The sequence below is a fragment of the Coenobita brevimanus genome, chromosome 31, assembly GCF_032717465.1.
Source record: "Coenobita brevimanus isolate Jiangsu-jjx chromosome 31, ASM3271746v2, whole genome shotgun sequence".
Lineage (NCBI taxonomy): Eukaryota > Metazoa > Arthropoda > Malacostraca > Decapoda > Coenobitidae > Coenobita > Coenobita brevimanus.
In genome coordinates, this window is record NC_136984.1 from 14,783,415 (window position 1) to 14,809,113 (window position 25,699).

The window sequence follows — 25,699 nt, forward strand, 5'->3', positions numbered from 1 at the left end:
GTCCAGGAATTTGCGCAGTGGGCACTCATCATCTAGAAATCCCTCCAGCTTCACTCGTGAAGCAGCAGGCAAGCCATACCACAGCTTCTTCTTTATTTGTCAGTCTCGATTAGGAAATTTCTCATTAGGAAACTTTGATTCGATTACTGCGTGTTGACAATTGAACCTATGGGTGAAAGCCTGGGGTGATTCTCCCCAGTCATAACTCATCGACTCCAACTCCTGCCATGCTCGATCGACACTGATCTCTATTGCAAACTCTGTTCTAAGGAGATGTTTAAGTGTTAGCCAGGAGTCTGCTCGATGGTTCTTTTGATGGTTGTATATGAATATGGCTAACTCCAAACCGACCCTGCTCTTAGCAATTTGCATGCAGGTGGAATCGTTTGGGTAGCATTGTTCCATGAGTTTGAAGAACATTTCTATTCTGGCCATTGCATCAAGTCCTTGCAACTGGTGAAGTTCCAGGATTGGAATATCCCGGGGCTTAGTGCGAACCTTCTCCTTCATTCTCGTGATCGAGTAAGGGGTTGAATGGTGATGATTGAAAAGGGATGGCAGGGAGTAGTGGGGGATCCATCTCTTCTAGCTCTTCGCTATTCTATCCCTCACTGATCGCTCATCCTCCCTTTCCTCGGACTTACATCTACAACTGGCAGTACCGTATCGACTTATAATGAAAAGAAGCAGGGGGGGAGTAATCAGTGCTCATTACAACCTCGTTACATGAGAGAATCTTTCGTCACTTATGGCTTATACTCATTCACTTTCAGCTTCTGCATCCTGCCTTGCCGCAAGTTCCCTAATTACAGTCAACAATTTATCTTCCACCCTGTTCATACGATGATCTGAAAAAAATGTTTTTGCCCTCGCTCCAGGGGCTCGATATACTCATAATTCTATGCCCGATATTTCCAACGATCGAGGAATCTGGCTATGGCCTACCAGAGATGCTTTTAGTATGTTACTTGGGACTGTTAACCATATATGATCGGCGGGCCTCTAGTGCACTTGGTTACAGAGAATATTTATTATCCCACCATTCTAGCCACCAGTGTAATGGTAGGAATTTTTAATTAAGCCAACCAGTGTATTGGCAGGAATGTTAATGAATATCACTAATATCCCCAGTGTATTGCTTTAGAATTTTTAATTATATCTCACTGTTAAGACACCAGAATAATGTTATGAGTCTAATCCCACAAAACTTTGTCGTCACTACAATCTCTCCTCTTGCAACAATTATTTTTGTCTCCGCTTAGCGTTGGAGTGTAAATACCTAGGAATGCACACTGAATTTGAAGTTGAGATTATAATGGTGTCAGTTGGTAACGGGTATTTAGTAATACGTGAAATTTCTATGCCGGTTCTAGTTTCTTTATTAAATTTAAGGTTGTATTAGAATTTACGGAGGATGGGATGTGTGGCAGCATGATAGTCTTTATGGCTAGCCGTCTCTGGACTGACCTTGAGCATAACACTTTTTAATTACCAACATGGCTGCCATTAAATTACCGAGCCTGTTTTTAGTGTAACCCAACCCAACTGGGGTGTTTTACGCCCCTTTTACTCCGAAATAGATACCAATGACTAACCCGACTTATGTCCAAACTGTTGGATCAGATTTCATACTGAATGGGTTAGCATGAATTTAGGTAGGCTTAGGTTCTCGAGTTGTTATTCTCCCTAGTACACCTTGCAGGCCACCTCATACATAGCCATCAAAGAAAGATAGATGGAAACCTTAATTAAAAGAGTATAACATTGACTTTAATCATACCCCAAATTAGATAAATGTTTAAATCCATAAACTCACTTCCCTAGTTAACATTGATCTAATACCACTTGGAACAGAAGGACCATACTAGTTATGAGTGGATGTCGTTCTCCTTGGTCACTGAAGGACTCGAGGAGGGACTATACCAAAACGATTTAAAGACCACTTAATTATACATCCTGCACCACTCTCCTACAATAATACTTTCACTTCATTGATGAGACTTAATCATAACACTCAATTCAGTAATCGGCAAGACCCAAAATGACTTAACTGAATACTTACACAACTTCAGTGAATTAGATTACCATTTTAGACTAATGAAATATACTTCGATTACACCATCTCCCTTGTGACTTATAATAGAGAAAACTCCTCGATTAAGGTTAAGGTACGGTGATTTAGATTTCTGCCTAACACAATGAATGGGGGAGTGGTGGTATGTAAGTATGGTGACGCACTTGGCAGATTACGACTTGATTTGATGTTAGAATCTGCGAATCAAACAAAGGCGATGGAGTGAGTCACACAAGAACTTTGCTATTGAACACACTATTAATCACTCTATTCTCTATAATTCTCAATGTGAAAACAACGGAAAGGGGGGAGATTATGAGGTTTAAACACTGACCTGCGAATCGAACAAAGGCGATGGAGTGAGTCACGCAGTCATATGTTCGCCCACGCCTTATATAACCTCGGATACCTCAGTCCGATTGCATGCGAGGATGGTACAGTTTTTACGTTAACAAGTATGTCTCGCAACACTCATTTGGGTATTGACATCATTAGAGCTTATTGTATCTCACGAAGATTACACGACGATGGAGAAAATTTGAGTAGTATCGAGAATGATCACAACACTTAATATTAAGCCTTCGTAATGACGTGGGAACGCATAATGATCGATATTTAGAGATAACTAAATATATAGAATATTATGGACTGTTTCTCCCCTTCTGGCACTTGTTCAATTAGCATTTCTAAAAGTGAAATTAACTGAGACAGAAAGATATCTTTGAATTTACTCAAGTAAGAGATTATGAAGATTAAGCCAGTTTAAATGTTCAACATCTCCGCTACACTCGTGTTTCATGGAGGGGAGGAGGGAGTGTGGTCGGCTGATGTAATACTTAATGTGAATTACATGATATTATGTAGATGTTCACTTCCAACTTGTCTCTACTATACAAAAAATCATTCTTATTTTATACTTATAATACACTTATACTAGATTATAATTATTCACACTTATACTAAATTGTTCTTAATTACTAAATTACAACTATCTTACATCTAAGTTACACTTATATTATATCTTAACCTAATTTACTGGCACTACACGGGTCCTTCCTCCGGGAAACACATTTTCACCATCAGAGTCTTTTCAGCACAAGCACTAATACACGTTCCAAGGATGCGTGTGCGGATGGGACAAACTTACCGACTTGACTGCGAGTCCCCTTTCAAACACACCTTACCTTGAAACTCTCCCCACGATAAGCGGCACCTATCGGTCCACATAAACCACTGCGTACCCCAGAGGGTTGCTTCATGTCACTAAGGAATTTACAAAGAAAAATATATCCAGTGAAGAAGAGAAACCCCAGTTAACCTTCTGCCTGAGTAATGGCATAGTCGCCCAGCTGGGTGGACTCGTACTCTCATTGCCAAGATCGTCCCAGGGGTGCTTCCCATTCACACGTGCTGTCACTCAGTCTCATTCACACTTCTTCCATTCGATACTTTCGTTTCCAGCCTTCCACCTAGTGACTGACGAGCGCTTGACAGGTCCTGAAGTCGCAACCACACTCTAGGCCGTGTCAATTGTAATGTGAGGGGTAGACGCGTCCTGCCCCCTCGAAGTAGAGCTCTCGTATTATCCCCACTGAACTGGGCTGAGCCTAACTCAACCTCTTTCTCTCTCCCTGAAACTATAGCTCTTTGCAGTCAACTGTCAGCCAGTCTGACCCGCACACACTTCCTTATCCATTCCATAAACTGTTACACTCTTTAGCCCCCACAGACTTATCAACATTCTTCAATGAGTCGGCGAGGAGGCCATCTTTCATGGGGCAGTAATTGTTCATCTACCGGGTCAGGTGTAAAGGCACTTTCTAGGGGTTCCAACAGCCACTCTTCACTACCACGATAAGGTTTCACCTGCCCGGCACCTCTCTCTATTTGTGTTCCATTAAAGACATTCTCCACTATTTATAGCCTACACTGCTGTCCAGCAACATTTCCACTACATGCTAGGCACCATCCCACTTCACATTTAACTTCCAACATGTACCTGGCACCACTGTTTCCTTTTTGACCCACACCAAGCTTCTCACACCGACAGTCTGATTCTTCCTTCTCCTATTTGCCATGTCTCGGTACCGGCGTGCCATCTTCTGGTGAGTTTCTCTGATGAGAGTGTGCACAGTGGCCAACTCGTCTTCTTTGCCATCTATAGCGGAAAGTTATGCATTCACCAATCTGGGAGGATTGGGGGAGAAGAACGTGAAGTATGCCTGCTGTCCGGTTGAGGTGTGAATAGCCTGATTCATGACAATCTGACATGGTTGAAGCAGTTAGGGCCAACGAAGGGGGTGTCCTTGACATAAGGCAGAGAGGACCGACTTGAGGGTATGGTGCATCCCCTCTGTGATCCCGTTGCCTTGAGGATGGTAAGGGGTCGTGTAGTATAAAGTGATCTGATGTTGCTGGCAGGATTTCTGGATGTCCCTGCTGTTGAATTCACCTTCGTTATCCAGGACAATACTCTGAGGTGATCTGTAATCTGCCACGTATTGCCAAAGTTTATCTGTTATGTGTGTAGAGTGTTTGGACTTTAGGGGGAAGAACCAAACAAAGCGACTGTAATGATCTATTACTGTAAGGACATATCGGTAACCCTGGATTCCAGCAACCATATCAGTAAGATCTATTCCAATCCTCTCCAATGGCTTATTCACTGGAGGCAGTTCTTTCCACTGTTGCTGCAATCCAGTGTCCCCTTTGAATCTTTGACAAGTAATGCACTTTTTTAACATATTCACATACATCAACCTTGAGATTCTGCCAATAGTATAACTCCTCTGCCTTCTCGATGGTTTTCTTTTGCCCAAGATGTCCTGACAATGCATGTGCATGTTGGAGCGCTTGTTTAGCTAAAGCACGAGGGACTATGAGACTATACTGCAGGCTTCCATCTGCCTTCTCTTTCACAAAATATAGCACTTCATCTGCAAGAGCAAACTGATCTAAAGTAGCTTTGGGCAGTCGTTTGGTCGGGACTGCTCCACCCTCAAGATATCGCGCTAGTTCTTCCCACACAGGTTCGGTTCTTAGGCAGGCCTTCATTTGTTCTTGATCTAACCCAAGCCAAGTGGCTTCAGGTGGACGGACTACCGCTCGAACTGGGCATGACAGCTGGTCCGCTACAAAGCTGTTCTTACCTTTGAGGTACTGGATGTTATCATTATACTCTCGCATTTCTAGTATCCACCAGTTCATATGAGGTGATTTAGTCTTCCGTTTGAATATACTAGTGAGAGGTAGGTGGTCAGTTATTACAGTGAAACGGGCACCCCACAGATAATGATGGAAATTACGACATGCAAGAACTACAGCTAGTGCCTCTTTATCTGTCGCTGAATATCGAGTCTCACAGGGGTTCAACTTTTTAGAGAAATACCCAACCGGTTTGTTAGTCCCATCTGATTGAATCCGACTCAGGACTCCGCCAACGTGGGTGTTACTGGTGTTGGTGGTGAGAATCAATAGTTGTTCTATCTGAGCTTTAACCAAGACAGGGGTATTGATGAGACAAAACTTTAGATGTTCAAAGGCTTTCTGACATTCGTCCGTCCATATAAACGTTACTCAAGATTTAGTTAGGTTGGTGAGAGGTACAGCAATTCTAGCAAAGGAGGGGATATGCTTTCTATAGAAGTCACACATATCTAGGAAAAGATGTATTTCTTTCACTGTAGCAGGTGCTTTCATCTTCGCAATCGCCTCTACATTCTTCAGGTCGGGTTTGCTTCCGTCCGCTGAGATATTGGGACCCAGAAAAGTAACCTCTTTAAGACCAAACGTGCACTTACTAAGATTCAGTTTTATGCCATTTTCAGTAAGTAGTTGGAAAAGTTAGCTCAGGCGATCTAGTAATGAAGGAAAGTCATAAGCCCAAAGAATCAAGTCATCCAAGTAATTTCTGATCCATCCCTTCTGTAGGAGTGGCATAAGTACTGAAGCCATCAGCCTGGAAAAGATCACAGGGGAGCAGTTAAGACCAAATGGGAGCTGTCTGAATCTATACAAAGTAACTCTATCATTGAAAGTAGCAAGGTCGTGGCTCTCTTCATCTACCATGATTTGGAAGTAAGCTTCTCGCGTGTCAAAGGTGACATAGTATTGATGACCGGCTGCTTGTTCCACTAATTCTTCCAACTGAGGAAGAGGATAAATGTCAGTGGCAAGATGTTTGTTGACATGTCGGTAGTCTAAGCACATCTATTTGCTCTCATTGGGTTTATTCACTAGTACTATAGGTGACAACCAGGCCGCTGTTGATCGTTCTATGATCTCCCAATCTTCCATGTCTTGAAGCATGTCCGAAATAATCTGGTTGGCCTCCTCTGGGTAACGATACATTGGTCCACGACTGGGCTGGGGGTCAGCCACTTTAATGTGTGCGGGAGGGCCACTGATAGTCCCTAACTCTTTCTCATCATGACTGAGTATCAACTGTGACAGGTCTTTACATTGAGCCTTGGTGAATTGTTGCCACTTTTGCCTCTCGATGAGTTCTTTTAACCTCTGTTCACACGTCCCACTCTCTCGCTCACTTGATCATTTTGCGGCAGCAGGTCGTTATGGATTTGGGTGGTGGTGTTAATTTTGCAGGGAGGGTTGTCGATTTTCTCGTAAGACCCAACAATTGTGCCCTTCTTATGTCTTTTCCTGCTTAGTGGCATTAGTGAGCAGTAGGTGGATGGTGTTTTCTGAACTTACTTGGATTAGATAGGGGTGACTCTTATGACTGAATTTGGCTTGTGGGTGAACAATCAAGTTAGTACCTGGGACTTCTCTTACACTGACAGGTACAAATTTGGACTGATAGTGACTAAGCTTTTCCACCATAAGGAGACTGATTTGAGTAAAAAGTTGTGACGGATTCGTGACCATTACAGGGTTCACCTTTACTCTATTGACTTTGTTCTTCTGGTGAGGAATGTGATTTATTAAATAAGAGGCACCTCCCCATTCCATGACTCTCCTTTCGCCATTCCAAAGAAGGGGGGCTTGACTCAATATGTCACACCCAAGGAGTAGGTCAGCGTTGATGTACGAGTTAGGTACTACCGGGAACCACTGTTTGTGAATTTTTACGTCACTGACCCCAACTGCAGTCCACAGCATTCCTATAATTCTCAAAGGTGCATCTGTGACTCCTTGTAATCGAGGAGAGTTTCGTTCTCTCTCCTCCTATTAGCATGGCAGTCGATTCCTTTATTGGCTTGTAACTGCTGCCTTTATCAACTAGTGCCTCTACCACCTTCCCATTGGCAATGATACTAATGGTGGGAGAGGTATGACCACCGGCTAGTCACATTCTCGGACTAGGGTCCTGGGAAATGTTTGTGTTGGAATTAGCCTGGGTTGAGGCTTCCTGCTTACGTCTGGGGCACCCGAGGTTTCCCGACGACATCCGGGTCTTCGGCAGTCAAAACAAGAAACAGGCGGGGGTTTCCGCCAGCACTCTTGCAGACTGTGGGACATTGCTCGGCAGTGACTACAATATTTTCGGTGGAGGGTTTCCTGATCACTCGCCTACCTCTTACTCACGTGCTCTAGATTTGTTTTCACCTCCCACACTTGAGCTCTGTTCTTCCATTTCATCCTTAGTTTCCACCATACTCATATTACTGGCTGGGCCATCAGGAATGGAAGGAGTGGAATGTGTGCCGGTCTTTTCCCTGTTACTACTATCCTTCATTGGTACCGCATTGATTTGAGGGGGCTGCCTCTCTTCTAGTAACTGTCGTTCATGTTCAGTACGGTCCAGGAATTTGCGCAGTGGGCACTCATCATCTAGAAATCCCTCCAGCTTCACTCGTGAAGCAGCAGGCAAGCCATACCACAGCTTCTTCTTTATTTGTCAGTCTCGATTAGGAAATTTCTCATTAGGAAACTTTGATTCGATTACTGCGTGTTGACAATTGAACCTATGGGTGAAAGCCTGGGGTGATTCTCCCCAGTCATAACTCATCGACTCCAACTCCTGCCATGCTCGATCGACACTGATCTCTATTGCAAACTCTGTTCTAAGGAGATGTTTAAGTGTTAGCCAGGAGTCTGCTCGATGGTTCTTTTGATGGTTGTATATGAATATGGCTAACTCCAAACCGACCCTGCTCTTAGCAATTTGCATGCAGGTGGAATCGTTTGGGTAGCATTGTTCCATGAGTTTGAAGAACATTTCTATTCTGGCCATTGCATCAAGTCCTTGCAACTGGTGAAGTTCCAGGATTGGAATATCCCGGGTCTTAGTGCGAACCTTCTCCTTCATTCTCGTGATCGAGTAAGGGGTTGAATGGTGATGATTGAAAAGGGATGGCAGGGAGTAGTGGGGGATCCATCTCTTCTAGCTCTTCGCTATTCTATCCCTCACTGATCGCTCATCCTCCCTTTCCTCGGACTTACATCTACAACTGGCAGTACCGTATCGACTTATAATGAAAAGAAGCAGGGGGGGAGTAATCAGTGCTCATTACAACCTCGTTACATGAGAGAATCTTTCGTCACTTATGGCTTATACTCATTCACTTTCAGCTTCTGCATCCTGCCTTGCCGCAAGTTCCCTAATTACAGTCAACAATTTATCTTCCACCCTGTTCATACGATGATCTGAAAAAATGTTTTTGCCCTCGCTCCAGGGGCTCGATATACTCATAATTCTATGCCCGATATTTCCAACGATCGAGGAATCTGGCTATGGCCTACCAGAGATGCTTTTAGTATGTTACTTGGGACTGTTAACCATATATGATAGGCGGGCCTCTAGTGCACTTGGTTACAGAGAATATTTATTATCCCACCATTCTAGCCACCAGTGTAATGGTAGGAATTTTTAATTAAGCCAACCAGTGTATTGGCAGGAATGTTAATGAATATCACTAATATCCCCAGTGTATTGCTTTAGAATTTTTAATTATATCTCACTGTTAAGACACCAGAATAATGTTATGAGTCTAATCCCACAAAACTTTGTCGTCACTACAATCTCTCCTCTTGCAACAATTATTTTTGTCTCCGCTTAGCGTTGGAGTGTAAATACCTAGGAATGCACACTGAATTTGAAGTTGAGATTATAATGGTGTCAGTTGGTAACGGGTATTTAGTAATACGTGAAATTTCTATGCCGGTTCTAGTTTCTTTATTAAATTTAAGGTTGTATTAGAATTTACGGAGGATGGGATGTGTGGCAGCATGATAGTCTTTATGGCTAGCCGTCTCTGGACTGACCTTGAGCATAACACTTTTTAATTACCAACATGGCTGCCATTAAATTACCGAGCCTGTTTTTAGTGTAACCCAACCCAACTGGGGTGTTTTACGCCCCTTTTACTCCGAAATAGATACCAATGACTAACCCGACTTATGTCCAAACTGTTGGATCAGATTTCATACTGAATGGGTTAGCATGAATTTAGGTAGGCTTAGGTTCTCGAGTTGTTATTCTCCCTAGTACACCTTGCAGGCCACCTCATACATAGCCATCAAAGAAAGATAGATGGAAACCTTAATTAAAAGAGTATAACATTGACTTTAATCATACCCCAAATTAGATAAATGTTTAAATCCATAAACTCACTTCCCTAGTTAACATTGATCTAATACCACTTGGAACAGAAGGACCATACTAGTTATGAGTGGATGTCGTTCTCCTTGGTCACTGAAGGACTCGAGGAGGGACTATACCAAAACGATTTAAAGACCACTTAATTATACATCCTGCACCACTCTCCTACAATAATACTTTCACTTCATTGATGAGACTTAATCATAACACTCAATTCAGTAATCGGCAAGACCCAAAATGACTTAACTGAATACTTACACAACTTCAGTGAATTAGATTACCATTTTAGACTAATGAAATATACTTCGATTACACCATCTCCCTTGTGACTTATAATAGAGAAAACTCCTCGATTAAGGTTAAGGTACGGTGATTTAGATTTCTGCCTAACACAATGAATGGGGGGGGGGGGAGTGGTGGTATGTAAGTATGGTGACGCACTTGGCAGATTACGACTTGATTTGATGTTAGAATCTGCGAATCAAACAAAGGCGATGGAGTGAGTCACACAAGAACTTTGCTATTGAACACACTATTAATCACTCTATTCTCTATAATTCTCAATGTGAAAACAACGGAAAGGGGGGAGATTATGAGGTTTAAACACTGACCTGCGAATCGAACAAAGGCGATGGAGTGAGTCACGCAGTCATATGTTCGCCCACGCCTTATATAACCTCGGATACCTCAGTCCGATTGCATGCGAGGATGGTACAGTTTTTACGTTAACAAGTATGTCTCGCAACACTCATTTGGGTATTGACATCATTAGAGCTTATTGTATCTCACGAAGATTACACGACGATGGAGAAAATTTGAGTAGTATCGAGAATGATCACAACACTTAATATTAAGCCTTCGTAATGACGTGGGAACGCATAATGATCGATATTTAGAGATAACTAAATATATAGAATATTATGGACTGTTTCTCCCCTTCTGGCACTTGTTCAATTAGCATTTCTAAAAGTGAAATTAACTGAGACAGAAAGATATCTTTGAATTTACTCAAGTAAGAGATTATGAAGATTAAGCCAGTTTAAATGTTCAACATCTCCGCTACACTCGTGTTTCATGGAGGGGAGGAGGGAGTGTGGTCGGCTGATGTAATACTTAATGTGAATTACATGATATTATGTAGATGTTCACTTCCAACTTGTCTCTACTATACAAAAAATCATTCTTATTTTATACTTATAATACACTTATACTAGATTATAATTATTCACACTTATACTAAATTGTTCTTAATTACTAAATTACAACTATCTTACATCTAAGTTACACTTATATTATATCTTAACCTAATTTACTGGCACTACACGGGTCCTTCCTCCGGGAAACACATTTTCACCATCAGAGTCTTTTCAGCACAAGCACTAATACACGTTCCAAGGATGCGTGTGCGGATGGGACAAACTTACCGACTTGACTGCGAGTCCCCTTTCAAACACACCTTACCTTGAAACTCTCCCCACGATAAGCGGCACCTATCGGTCCACATAAACCACTGCGTACCCCAGAGGGTTGCTTCATGTCACTAAGGAATTTACAAAGAAAAATATATCCAGTGAAGAAGAGAAACCCCAGTTAACCTTCTGCCTGAGTAATGGCATAGTCGCCCAGCTGGGTGGACTCGTACTCTCATTGCCAAGATCGTCCCAGGGGTGCTTCCCATTCACACGTGCTGTCACTCAGTCTCATTCACACTTCTTCCATTCGATACTTTCGTTTCCAGCCTTCCACCTAGTGACTGACGAGCGCTTGACAGGTCCTGAAGTCGCAACCACACTCTAGGCCGTGTCAATTGTAATGTGAGGGGTAGACGCGTCCTGCCCCCTCGAAGTAGAGCTCTCGTATTATCCCCACTGAACTGGGCTGAGCCTAACTCAACCTCTTTCTCTCTCCCTGAAACTATAGCTCTTTGCAGTCAACTGTCAGCCAGTCTGACCCACATACACTTCCTTATCCATTCCATAAAATGTTACACTCTTTAGCCCCCACAGACTTATCAACATTCTTCAATGAGTCGGCGAGGAGGCCATCTTTCATGGGGCAGTAATTGTTCATCTACCGGGTCAGGTGTAAAGGCACTTTCTAGGGGTTCCAACAGCCACTCTTCACTACCACGATAAGGTTTCACCTGCCCGGCACCTCTCTCTATTTGTGTTCCATTAAAGACATTCTCCACTATTTATAGCCTACACTGCTGTCCAGCAACATTTCCACTACATGCTAGGCACCATCCCACTTCACATTTAACTTCCAACATGTACCTGGCACCACTGTTTCCTTTTTGACCCACACCAAGCTTCTCACACCGACAGTCTGATTCTTCCTTCTCCTATTTGCCATGTCTCGGTACCGGCGTGCCATCTTCTGGTGAGTTTCTCTGATGAGAGTGTGCACAGTGGCCAACTCGTCTTCTTTGCCATCTATAGCGGAAAGTTATGCATTCACCAATCTGGGAGGATTGGGGGAGAAGAACGTGAAGTATGCCTGCTGTCCGGTTGAGGTGTGAATAGCCTGATTCATGACAATCTGACATGGTTGAAGCAGTTAGGGCCAACGAAGGGGGTGTCCTTGACATAAGGCAGAGAGGACCGACTTGAGGGTATGGTGCATCCCCTCTGTGATCCCGTTGCCTTGAGGATGGTAAGGGGTCGTGTAGTATAAAGTGATCTGATGTTGCTGGCAGGATTTCTGGATGTCCCTGCTGTTGAATTCACCTTCGTTATCCAGGACAATACTCTGAGGTGATCTGTAATCTGCCACGTATTGCCAAAGTTTATCTGTTATGTGTGTAGAGTGTTTGGACTTTAGGGGGAAGAACCAAACAAAGCGACTGTAATGATCTATTACTGTAAGGACATATCGGTAACCCTGGATTCCAGCAACCATATCAGTAAGATCTATTCCAATCCTCTCCAATGGCTTATTCACTGGAGGCAGTTCTTTCCACTGTTGCTGCAATCCAGTGTCCCCTTTGAATCTTTGACAAGTAATGCACTTTTTTAACATATTCACATACATCAACCTTGAGATTCTGCCAATAGTATAACTCCTCTGCCTTCTCGATGGTTTTCTTTTGCCCAAGATGTCCTGACAATGCATGTGCATGTTGGAGCGCTTGTTTAGCTAAAGCACGAGGGACTATGAGACTATACTGCAGGCTTCCATCTGCCTTCTCTTTCACAAAATATAGCACTTCATCTGCAAGAGCAAACTGATCTAAAGTAGCTTTGGGCAGTCGTTTGGTCGGGACTGCTCCACCCTCAAGATATCGCGCTAGTTCTTCCCACACAGGTTCGGTTCTTAGGCAGGCCTTCATTTGTTCTTGATCTAACCCAAGCCAAGTGGCTTCAGGTGGACGGACTACCGCTCGAACTGGGCATGACAGCTGGTCCGCTACAAAGCTGTTCTTACCTTTGAGGTACTGGATGTTATCATTATACTCTCGCATTTCTAGTATCCACCAGTTCATATGAGGTGATTTAGTCTTCCGTTTGAATATACTAGTGAGAGGTAGGTGGTCAGTTATTACAGTGAAACGGGCACCCCACAGATAATGATGGAAATTACGACATGCAAGAACTACAGCTAGTGCCTCTTTATCTGTCGCTGAATATCGAGTCTCACAGGGGTTCAACTTTTAGAGAAATACCCAACCGGTTTGTTAGTCCCATCTGATTGAATCCGACTCAGGACTCCGCCAACGTGGGTGTTACTGGTGTTGGTGGTGAGAATCAATAGTTGTTCTATCTGAGCTTTAACCAAGACAGGGGTATTGATGAGACAAAACTTTAGATGTTCAAAGGCTTTCTGACATTCGTCCGTCCATATAAACGTTACTCAAGATTTAGTTAGGTTGGTGAGAGGTACAGCAATTCTAGCAAAGGAGGGGATATGCTTTCTATAGAAGTCACACATATCTAGGAAAAGATGTATTTCTTTCACTGTAGCAGGTGCTTTCATCTTCGCAATCGCCTCTACATTCTTCAGGTCGGGTTTGCTTCCGTCCGCTGAGATATTGGGACCCAGAAAAGTAACCTCTTTAAGACCAAACGTGCACTTACTAAGATTCAGTTTTATGCCATTTTCAGTAAGTAGTTGGAAAAGTTAGCTCAGGCGATCTAGTAATGAAGGAAAGTCATAAGCCCAAAGAATCAAGTCATCCAAGTAATTTCTGATCCATCCCTTCTGTAGGAGTGGCATAAGTACTGAAGCCATCAGCCTGGAAAAGATCACAGGGGAGCAGTTAAGACCAAATGGGAGCTGTCTGAATCTATACAAAGTAACTCTATCATTGAAAGTAGCAAGGTCGTGGCTCTCTTCATCTACCATGATTTGGAAGTAAGCTTCTCGCGTGTCAAAGGTGACATAGTATTGATGACCGGCTGCTTGTTCCACTAATTCTTCCAACTGAGGAAGAGGATAAATGTCAGTGGCAAGATGTTTGTTGACATGTCGGTAGTCTAAGCACATCTGTTTGCTCTCATTGGGTTTATTCACTAGTACTATAGGTGACAACCAGGCCGCTGTTGATCGTTCTATGATCTCCCAATCTTCCATGTCTTGAAGCATGTCCGAAATAATCTGGTTGGCCTCCTCTGGGTAACGATACATTGGTCCACGACTGGGCTGGGGGTCAGCCACTTTAATGTGTGCGGGAGGGCCACTGATAGTCCCTAACTCTTTCTCATCATGACTGAGTATCAACTGTGACAGGTCTTTACATTGAGCCTTGGTGAATTGTTGCCACTTTTGCCTCTCGATGAGTTCTTTTAACCTCTGTTCACACGTCCCACTCTCTCGCTCACTTGATCATTTTGCGGCAGCAGGTCGTTATGGATTTGGGTGGTGGTGTTAATTTTGCAGGGAGGGTTGTCGATTTTCTCGTAAGACCCAACAATTGTGCCCTTCTTATGTCTTTTCCTGCTTAGTGGCATTAGTGAGCAGTAGGTGGATGGTGTTTTCTGAACTTACTTGGATTAGATAGGGGTGACTCTTATGACTGAATTTGGCTTGTGGGTGAACAATCAAGTTAGTACCTGGGACTTCTCTTACACTGACAGGTACAAATTTGGACTGATAGTGACTAAGCTTTTCCACCATAAGGAGACTGATTTGAGTAAAAAGTTGTGACGGATTCGTGACCATTACAGGGTTCACCTTTACTCTATTGACTTTGTTCTTCTGGTGAGGAATGTGATTTATTAAATAAGAGGCACCTCCCCATTCCATGACTCTCCTTTCGCCATTCCAAAGAAGGGGGGCTTGACTCAATATGTCACACCCAAGGAGTAGGTCAGCGTTGATGTACGAGTTAGGTACTACCGGGAACCACTGTTTGTGAATTTTTACGTCACTGACCCCAACTGCAGTCCACAGCATTCCTATAATTCTCAAAGGTGCATCTGTGACTCCTTGTAATCGAGGAGAGTTTCGTTCTCTCTCCTCCTATTAGCATGGCAGTCGATTCCTTTATTGGCTTGTAACTGCTGCCTTTATCAACTAGTGCCTCTACCACTTTCCCATTGGCAATGATACTAATGGTGGGAGAGGTATGACCACCGGCTAGTCACATTCTCGGACTAGGGTCCTGGGAAATGTTTGTGTTGGAATTAGCCTGGGTTGAGGCTTCCTGCTTACGTCTGGGGCACCCGAGGTTTCCCCGACGACATCCGGGTCTTCGGCAGTCAAAACAAGAAACAGGCGGGGGTTTCCGCCAGCACTCTTGCAGACTGTGGGACATTGCTCGGCAGTGACTACAATATTTTCGGTGGAGGGTTTCCTGATCACTCGCCTACCTCTTACTCACGTGCTCTAGATTTGTTTTCACCTCCCACACTTGAGCTCTGTTCATCCATTTCATCCTTAGTTTCCACCATACTCATATTACTGGCTGGGCCATCAGGAATGGAAGGAGTGGAATGTGTGCCGGTTTTTTCCCTGTTACTACTATCCTTCATTGGTACCGCATTGATTTGAGGGGGCTGCCTCTCTTCTAGTAACTGTCGTTCATGTTCAGTACGGTCCAGGAATTTGCGCAGTGGGCACTCATCATCTAGAAATCCCTCCAGCTTCACTCGTGAAGCAGCAGGCAAGCCATACCACAGCTTCTTCTTTATTTGTCAGTCTCGATTAGGAAATTTCTCATTAGGAAACTCTGATTCGATTAGTGCGTGTTGACAATTGAACCTATGGGTGAAAGCCTGGGGTGATTCTCCCCAGTCATGACTCATCGACTCCAACTCCTGCCATGCTCGATCGACACTGATCTCTATTGCAAACTCTGTTCTAAGGAGATGTTTAAGTGTTAGCCAGGAGTCTGCTCGATGGTTCTTTTGATGGTTGTATATGAATATGGCTAACTCCAAACCGACCCTGCTCTTAGCAATTTGCATGCAGGTGGAATCGTTTGGGTAGCATTGTTCCATGAGTTTGAAGAACATTTCTATTCTGGCCATTGCATCAAGTCCTTGCAACTGGTGAAGTTCCAGGATTGGAATATCCCGGGGCTTAGTGCGAACCTTCTCCTTCATTCTCGTGATCGAGTAAGTGGTTGAATGGTGATGATTGAAAAGGGATGGCAGGGAGTAGTGGGGGATCCATCTCTTCTAGCTCTTCGCTATTCTATCCCTCACTGATCGCTCATCCTCCCTTTCCTCGGACTTACATCTACAACTGGCAGTACCGTATCGACTTATAATGAAAAGAAGCAGGGGGGGAGTAATCAGTGCTCATTACAACCTCGTTACATGAGAGAATCTTTCGTCACTTATGGCTTATACTCATTCACTTTCAGCTTCTGCATCCTGCCTTGCCGCAAGTTCCCTAATTACAGTCAACAATTTATCTTCCACCCTGTTCATACGATGATCTGAAAAAAATGTTTTTGCCCTCGCTCCAGGGGCTCGATATACTCATAATTCTATGCCCGATATTTCCAACGATCGAGGAATCTGGCAATGGCCTACCAGAGATGCTTTTAGTATGTTACTTGGGACTGTTAACCATATATGATAGGCGGGCCTCTAGTGCACTTGGTTACAGAGAATATTTATTATCCCACCATTCTAGCCACCAGTGTAATGGTAGGAATTTTTAATTAAGCCAACCAGTGTATTGGCAGGAATGTTAATGAATATCACTAAAATCCCCAGTGTATTGCTTTAGAATTTTTAATTATATCTCACTGTTAAGACACCAGAATAATGTTATGAGTCTAATCCCACAAAACTTTGTCATCACTACAATCTCTCCTCTTGCAACAATTATTTTTGTCTCCGCTTAGCGTTGGAGTGTAAATACCTAGGAATGCACACTGAATTTGAAGTTGAGATTATAATGGTGTCAGTTGGTAATGGGTATTTAGTAATACGTGAAATTTCTATGCCGGTTCTAGTTTCTTTATGCAGTTCAAGGTTGTATTTGAATTTCCGGGGGATGAGATGTGTGGTAGCATGATAGTCTTTATGGCTAGCCGTCTCTTGACTGACCTTAAGCATAACACTTTTTAATTACCAGCGTAGCTGCCATTAAATTACCGAGCCTGTTTTTAGTGTAACCCAATCCAACTGGGGTGTTTTACGCCCCTTTTACTCCGAAATAGATACCAATGACTTACCCGACTTATGTCCAAACTGTTGGATCAGATTTCATACTGAATGGGTTAGCATGAATTTAGGTAGGCTTAGGTTCTCGAGTTGTTATTCTCCCTAGTACACCTTGCGGGCCACCCCATACATAGCCATCAAAGAAAAGTAGTTGGAAACCCTAATTTAAAGAGTATAACATTGACTTTAATCATACCCCAAATTAGATAAATGTTTAAATCCATAAACTCACTTCCCTAGTTAACATTGATCTAATACCACTTGGAACAGAAGGATCATACAAGTTATGAGTGGATTTCGTTCTCCTTGGTCACTGAAGGACTCAAGGAGGGACTATACCAAAACGATTTAACCCGCTGCGTGCCAGTGCCCTTTTAAAACCGTCTGACACAATGCCGTGGCCATTGCCAGTGCAGTTTTAAAATGGTTTAAAATAAAAAACTTCACTGTGACTGCATTTTTCAAGATTCGCGGGTAAAAATTGGCAGGCATGTAAGGTAACTGTTCCTCTACCATCCCTCAGGCTGTCAAGGCCATACACTCACTCACTCCCCCCCTCATGCTCGCTCTGCCTCACTCTGCCTGTGTGCCTCACCCAGTGCTGTACATAGTGAAGGCATTTTGTAAATATTTTCATGTAAGTGTAAGTTGTAAATATTTTCTTGTAAGTGTAGGGACTATATAGTGAAGTCAAATTGTAAATACCTTCTTGTAAGTGCCAGGACTGTACGTAATGAAGTCAGGTTGTACCTATCTTCAAGTAGGTGTATGATAATGCATTCACAGCGAGAAAGACAAGCAAATTGTGATAGATGCTGAAGTAATAAGTGATCAGAAAAATGTACTGAACATTGCTATACCTTCCCAGCATAAATACCTGAGTATACCTTACATAGAAAACGGCTTTCTCTCACGTATGTGGTGAGCATGAGAGTGTGGATATACCTGTACACGAGTATGCAGAACTCAATAAAATTCATTTCCGAGCCTCGGTGAGCATTTTAACGGCGAAATTCGTTGTTTCCACATCAAAATCTATCATTTTAGCCCCCCCCAAAAAAAGGTCGAAAAATGGCCGGCACTGGGGTGACCCAGAGGGCTAAAGATAGCCGGCACGCGGCGGGATAAAGACCACCTACTCAATAACACATCCTGCACCACTCTCCTACAATAACACTTTCACTGCAATGATGAGAATCATAACACTCAATTCAATAAATGGTAAGACCCAAAATGACCTAATTTAATACTTACACTTCAGAGAATTAGATTACTGCTTTAGACTAATGAAATACACTTCGATTACACCATTTCCCTTGTGACATAATACAGAAAACTCCTTGACATAGGTTAATGTACAGTGATTTAGATTTTTGCCTAACACAATGAATCGGGGGGGGGGGGTGAAGTGTGTGGTATGTATGGTGACGCACTTGGCAGATTCAGTTTGATTTGATGTTAGAATCTGCGAATCAAACAAAGGCGATGGAGTGAGTCACACAAGAACTTTGCTATTGAACACACTATTAATCACTCTATTCTCTATAATTCTCAATGTGAAAACAACGGAAAGGGGGGAGATTATGAGGCTTAAACACTGACCTGCGAATCGAACAAAGGCGATGGAGTGAGTCACGCAGTCATATGTTCGCCCACGCCTTATATAACCTCGGATACCTCAGTCCGATTGCATGCGAGGATGTTACAGTTTTCACGTTAACAAGTATGTCTCGCAACACTCATTTGGGTATTGACATCATTAGAGCTTATTGTATCTCACGAAGATTACACGACGATGGAGAAAATTTGAGTAGTATCGAGAATGATCACAACACTTAATATTAAGCCTTCGTAATGATGTTCGGATGCTATTTCATCTGTTAACCAAACGTGGGAAAGCACAATGATCGATATTTAGAGGTAACTAAATATATAGAATATCATGGACTGTTTCTCCCATTCTGGCACTTTCTCAGTTAGCATTTCTAACACTAAAATTAACTGAGACCGAAAGATATCTTTGAATTTACTCAAGTAAGAGGTTATGAAGATTGAGCCAATATAAATGTTTGTCAACTCCGCTACCCGCGTGTTTTATGGAGGGGAGGAGGGAGTGTGGTTGGCTGATGTAATACTTAATGCGAATTACATGATACGTAGATGTTCACTCTAACTTATCTCTATGATACAAAAAATCATTCTTATTTTATACTTATAATACAGTTATACTAGATTATAATTATTCACGCTTATACTAAAGTGTTCTTAATTACTAAATTACAACTATCTTACATCTAAGTTACACTTATCTTAACCTAACTTACTGGAACTACATAATTACTAAGGACTTTATCTCCACTTATAATTACAGGCTGCTCCATATATCACAATAATTAGTCTGTGTTTCAGACTGATACATTGGGTAAGATGGCTGATACATTTTTGGTTGATTCGTTCATTATGTTTTGTTTCATTTATAAAGACTTCAACCTGCTTGCATGCATCAGCCTTGGTCACTTATAGCAGCTCTCCATGTTGCTCGATCTCTGGTAGCCTCCGTATTCAGCCCCTTATCCCTGGGGTCACATTCTATTACCCCGTCCCAGGTATTTTTTTATCTGCCTCTCGCAACCCCACCCCTGAGGTTCACACTTCTCACTTTCTGCACCCAGCTCTCATCCTCCATCCTTTCCACATCCCCAAACCATCTCAATCTACCCCTCCTCATCACAACACCAATACAGTCTAGTCCCATCCTTCCTCTCAATTCTTCCATTGTAAACCTAGTCCCTTGTAGGCCACATCACACATCCATATTATCATTGTCACTGTACATGATAATACATTATCAACATGTAATAGGCGTCCACACTGAAAGTGTGGAACGCATTCAACCGAGCTAGTGAAGGGATACCTGGTTGCTCTCAGCAATCGTCGGAAAATACTGCTGCTCTACTCATGCAATCTTAGACCATTATCTCTTGCGCAGCTGGCTGTTACGTTAATCTGCTTTATGAAAAAAACGCTTCCTCGATTTACGAAAAAAAACTTTGGGAAATTACGGGTTGTCTATGAAATGAAAATAATTGAGGATTTTTATGCGATTTCCAAATTGGTGTCTATCTTTCTTGTAACTTCAAAATTGGCAGAGATATCCCCAAAAGTTCTGTAATGTGCTACAGAGTTTTCCTCCCGACACCTGCCCCCATTCCCCCATTTCTAGCTGATGCGATAAACCTTTCACTCGGGTACATATATCGGGGATCCAAACTGTGACTATATTTGGTCTTCTCGCTCGCTAGCTGCGCTCGCTCGCTAGAACAATAACTCTTTCTCCTGACTTCTTTTCCCACCTTAGGATGGGGTGAGGTAGGGTACAATAAACAAAGAAGAAGGAAGGATGATAGCCAGAGCAATGCCCAGTGAAATGAGCCGAACATTCATTCACTCACCAATCAAGTGCCTGAAATTTTAACTGTATCTCACATGCCTAACCATTTGCACATAGTTCTGAGGGGTAAAGTGATGGTTGTTGGGAGAGAAAGTGACTCCCAGTGTGATGTAATAGTGAATTATGAGAGACCGGAATTAGTGACAATCTTCAAATACCTGGAAACAGTGATGGAAAAGAGAGGAAAATGTGCATAAGAAGTGGCTCAAGGAAGGAAAATAGCCAGTGCTAAGAAGGCCTTGATAAGAATTAGGGACTTGAGTGTTTCAGCTGCTCAAGGCTTACGTGAAGAAGTGTTAGTGCCAACTTTAACATACGGATGTGAGACTATGGTGTGGCATGAAAATAAAAACTCAAGAGTAAGTGCTATGGACATGGGACTGCTGAAGAATGTATGTGCAGTACAGAGACTGGATGGGATACTGAATAATGTGATTCGAGAAAGATGCTGAGTGAAGAAGTCTGTGGACACCTTAACTGAACAGTGTGTACAATGATGGTTTGATCATGTGGGGAGAATGGGTGACAGTAGAGTGGTGAAAAAGGTATATCTGAGCGAATCTGGGGGGAGATGGCAAGGCAGGCCAAGAAGGTAGTGGGATATGGTGGATGAGTGGGTGAGGAAGAGAGGTATAGAAGTTGGTAAGGCTAAGGGACTGACAAGAGACCGAGCTGGCTAGATAAATTTGTATGGAGAATCGCATAACCAGGGATATAGCACCACTTTTTAACATGACAACATTTGGATAGGTACTATCACATAAGTATACTTGAAGCTACAGAAGGTGGTGAATTTTTTCTTAACCTATCTGATGAAGCCAGGATTACGTGGGTTTGAATGATGAGTGAATGAAAGCGTGGCCCACTGAATTGGGCTAACTTAGGCTGTCTGGACGTTGCTACTCCTCACCCTGTCTTTGAGTGGGAACGGAGGTCTGGAAGATGATGAATGGTGCATTTTAAAAAATGATAATAATAAAGAAAAACGAATCCAAGCCATTGTTATGTACTCCTCTTTACTGTACTGTAGATAATTCATGACATCAACTCCATTTTGTCAGTTCCCTTGCCTGACCATTCACCACACTTTGCTTTCACTCATTTACAGTATCTACCTATATTATAACCCACCTGCCTCAGCAGCTGTGATATAACTTTGATCTGTTGTCCTCGTGTCAGGAGGTATGAGAGTGGTACACCGGTGACCCTGGCCATCTCCATGTAGTTAATAATGCACATCAGTTTTTCCAACAGACGTAAGGGCAGCAGTGAGTTCTTCAGGCAATACACCGCTAATCTGAGCATAAAGTAAAAAACACACATACTGTACTATCAATCAACCAATCATTATCCTGACCTCTGTCTGTCTCTGTTTGTCTGTCTGTCTGTCTGTCTGTCTGTCTGTCTGTCTGTCTCTCTCTCTCTCTCTCTCTCTCTCTCTCTCTCTCTTGAAATGCAAGGAAGAAGGATCCAAAGGCCTGGAGCCGAGAAAATTGTTCCCTCCAAGAAAAAACAAAACAAGATAACAGAAAGCCAAATTCAAGATCTGTTCTTTTCGAGATGCCTGGACACACTGCGTTTGAAAGACTGTAAATCATAGGCAGCAGGAAATACAGACAGTTCCACCTAAGGATGGGGCGAGGTAGGATTCAGAGAAATATAAAGCATAAAAGCCAAACTGGCCACACAAACATGGAAGTCTTAGAAATCCTAACTCGCATAACAACATAATTATATAAATGTCGCTGTAAATATCATCATCAGAATGCCTAAATTTCAACTAGGTCCTTCATACAATATACTGATACAACGTAGTGTAGTCAGAGTATGAGGTAGAACTAAGATTTTTTTTTTTAATACATGAAAGAAGAACCGAAGGCCAGGGGCCAGCAAAATTATTATAAATGTCGCTGTAAATATCATCAGAATACCAAAATTTCTACCAGGTCCTTCAGACAATATACTGATACAACGTAGTGTGGTCAGAGTACGGGGTAGCACTAAGCTTTTTTTTTTTAATACATGAAAGAAGAACCGAAGGCCAGAGGCCAGCAAAATTATTTCCTCCAAGGAAAAAAAAAAAAAAAAACGGAGAGCTAAATTCAAGATCTGCTCATTTCGAGATGCCAAGACACACTTCGTCTGAAAGACTGGAGATCTCGGGCAATAGGAAATACAGACAGAGGAAGACAGTTGCAGATGCAAACAACAAACATAAGTTTACTGGTCTTTTCAGTCACTTAAAACAAATTTGAGTAAAAAAAAAAAAAAAAAAAGTTAGGCACACCTGGGGTATGATGGATGTGAAAATAAACGAGTTTTGTAGTACGCAGGTGAAATTATTAACTTTGTGCCTTAAAAAACAGCACCCAGAACACACACACACACACACACACACACACACACACACACGCACACACACACACACACATTGCCCAGAATGTGAACTATTGTGCCATTCTGAGTCCTAATAATTATCAAGGATAATATTTGCATTTATAATCACTGGCTGCTCCATATATCACAGTGCTTCATCCGTTTCAGAATAAGTGCACTACGAGCTTGGTACTCTTTTTTTGTTATATTTACCTGTGATTCTCATTATTCTTATGATCTCCAAGAAAATATATTCACCTTAAAACAGACCCTAAAATGGTGGGCCAGGATATTGGCTTAATAATCCCCCTGACTACTACAAGAATTCTGTTGACTAAAGTTCTGTACAAAGCTTAGTATAACTGTCTACTGGTAGTCAGAATTGTATAATTTGTACCGTTTAAAAAGGCTCCAACATGCTTGCATGCATCGGCTTTGATCACCTAACGGTGACTCCATGCTGCTTGATCTCTAGCAGCCTCCGTCTTCAGTCCCTCATCCTGAGGTCACATTCTATGACCTCTTCTCAGATATTTTTCAGTCTGCCTCCCACAACCCTACCCTCAACGTTCACACTTCCCACCTACCGCACCAATCTGTCATCCTCAGTTACTCTCCACATGCTCAAACCATCTCAATTTACCCCTTCTCATCACAACACCAATATACGCCAGTCCCATCCTTCCTTCCAACTTTTCAGTCATACTGTAAACATAGGTCTCCCAGGCCTCGCACTGAGGGACACATCAAATTAAAAAAATATCAAAATGCGGTGAATAAGCCTGATATTCATCCACACAAATGAAATCCATGAGTGTTCAAATCTCCCCTCCTTGCGCCTCACCCACCTTCTGCGTGTCTGGGGGTTGTCATTCTGGAGATCCGATATAACGGAGTGGTGGAAGTCTTCCTTCTGCTCTTGGAGGAAGTGATACGATACTGCATTCAGCGTGTACGACCTCAGCTTGTAGTCTCGTACCAGAACCTGACAGACCAGAACACATGTATACTTCAGTGACTTTAATTTATTGATGAGTTTTGTACTTTTGAAACCTATTTTCTGCTTAATGCCACTGGAGAAAGGGGACTAATGAGGAGAGTATGTGAGTGAGGTGGAGGGAGGGAGAAGGAGGGGGAGACCAAGGATGAGATGAAGGGATTGAGTGTAGAGGTATATGAGAGAGGGGATTGTGCACTAGGGTGAGGGCAGTGAAATGGCGGGGAACAGGGCATATAGAGGCGATTTGTTTGTTGGCTGCCCCTTACGGGATTAAGGCGTCTGGCTGTAGATAGATAGACATATTAATGTCATAATAAAACCAATACTATGGCTAAATATCCTTCCACTGCATCATATTCTAGTGTTACCTTGCCCCATATTCTTGTTGGTCAAGGAAGCTCCATAACGCCCTTTCCTAAGTGATTTATTTTGCTTATTACACTTTACTGTCCATCTGTTACTTAAATCCTTCCAATATCGCCATACACTGCATCAATAACATACAAAAGGATATTAACCTGGCATATCTGAAAATAAATTACTAAGGAAGAAGTGCTAGGGAGCTCCTTAAGTGACGAGATGCCAGGCCTTAATGTTAGAATAAAACAATACCATAGCACCATGGCTAGTAATTTTTTCCGGTATGGAAGCTCCCAAGCAACTTTTCCTTGGTGGTTTTCTTGTAGAAACTTTGTAGGTGTTTGTAGTGAAGTTTTGTACAGTAGATCAGTTATACATATATTAGATTCTTGGACGAGCGGTTGTTATATGTGAGTAGTTTTGTAAGCAGATAATATTCGTTCCCTTTGTCATGCAATGACAGGAGAGGTAAAGATTAGTATGGGACTATTTTATTTGTCCTGGAAATATTAACAAAGTCTCTCACACACAAGTGAAGTATAAAGTAGAGTCCCGCTAGCTACCTCCCTGTCTCGCTCTATCTCTCTCTGCCAACCTTTCGCTACGATCGCCAGCCCCCTTCTGATCTCTGATTCCTACATTCTCGTTTAGCAGGGGTAGTGTCACATGCGCCATACTGTTGTTGAAATGTTCTAGAAGCCTGTGTGTGTGTATGTGTGTGTATGGTCACGAGGCACTGTTTGTGGGCTGTTGTGCTGGTGTGAGACATTCTGGAGAGGTGCTAACGTCACTTCCTTTGGCCCCTAGGTTTGATATTGACCTAACCTCTAGACTATATTATGTATGTTGCTGGTTATTATGTATTAAGATATCTTACAGTCCTGACATCGCTAGGTCACGCCAACTGGCGGACCTCCAACAGCAATCATCTTTGACATATGCTAACCTATTAATATATAATACTGATTATAATACAACGTTGGGTCTGGTTAGTACTTGGATGGGTGACCGCCTGGGAACACCAGATGCTGTTGGCATCCCTACGTGTCATGTGGGGTTGGTGGAGGATTAGTGCCCCTCCCTGTAAAACAATTAACTCTAAGCCCTTGGCCACCCTGTCTGGGATACATGGCGTCTGGGAATGAATGAATGAATGAATTATAATACTGTATAGACATAATATTCGTGATAATATTGTACTGGCCTAATAATATTCTAGAAACATAATACATTTTTAAACAAATTGTATATATAATTG

At 42.5% G+C, this 25,699-nt stretch overlaps 1 protein-coding gene across 1 annotated transcript in view; it reads right to left on the bottom strand.

Moving 5' to 3' along the window:
* The window catches only part of LOC145395418 (DNA polymerase delta catalytic subunit-like), a 134,054-nt gene that overhangs the window by 55,653 nt on the left and 52,702 nt on the right, over positions 1-25,699 (bottom strand). The window contains exons 10-11 of the mRNA XM_080269023.1: positions 23,930-24,066; positions 21,837-22,002 (exon numbers count right to left, since the gene is read on the bottom strand). Of these exons, the coding sequence (XP_080125149.1) occupies positions 21,837-22,002; positions 23,930-24,066 (303 nt within the window). The remainder of the gene's footprint in view (positions 1-21,836; positions 22,003-23,929; positions 24,067-25,699) is intronic.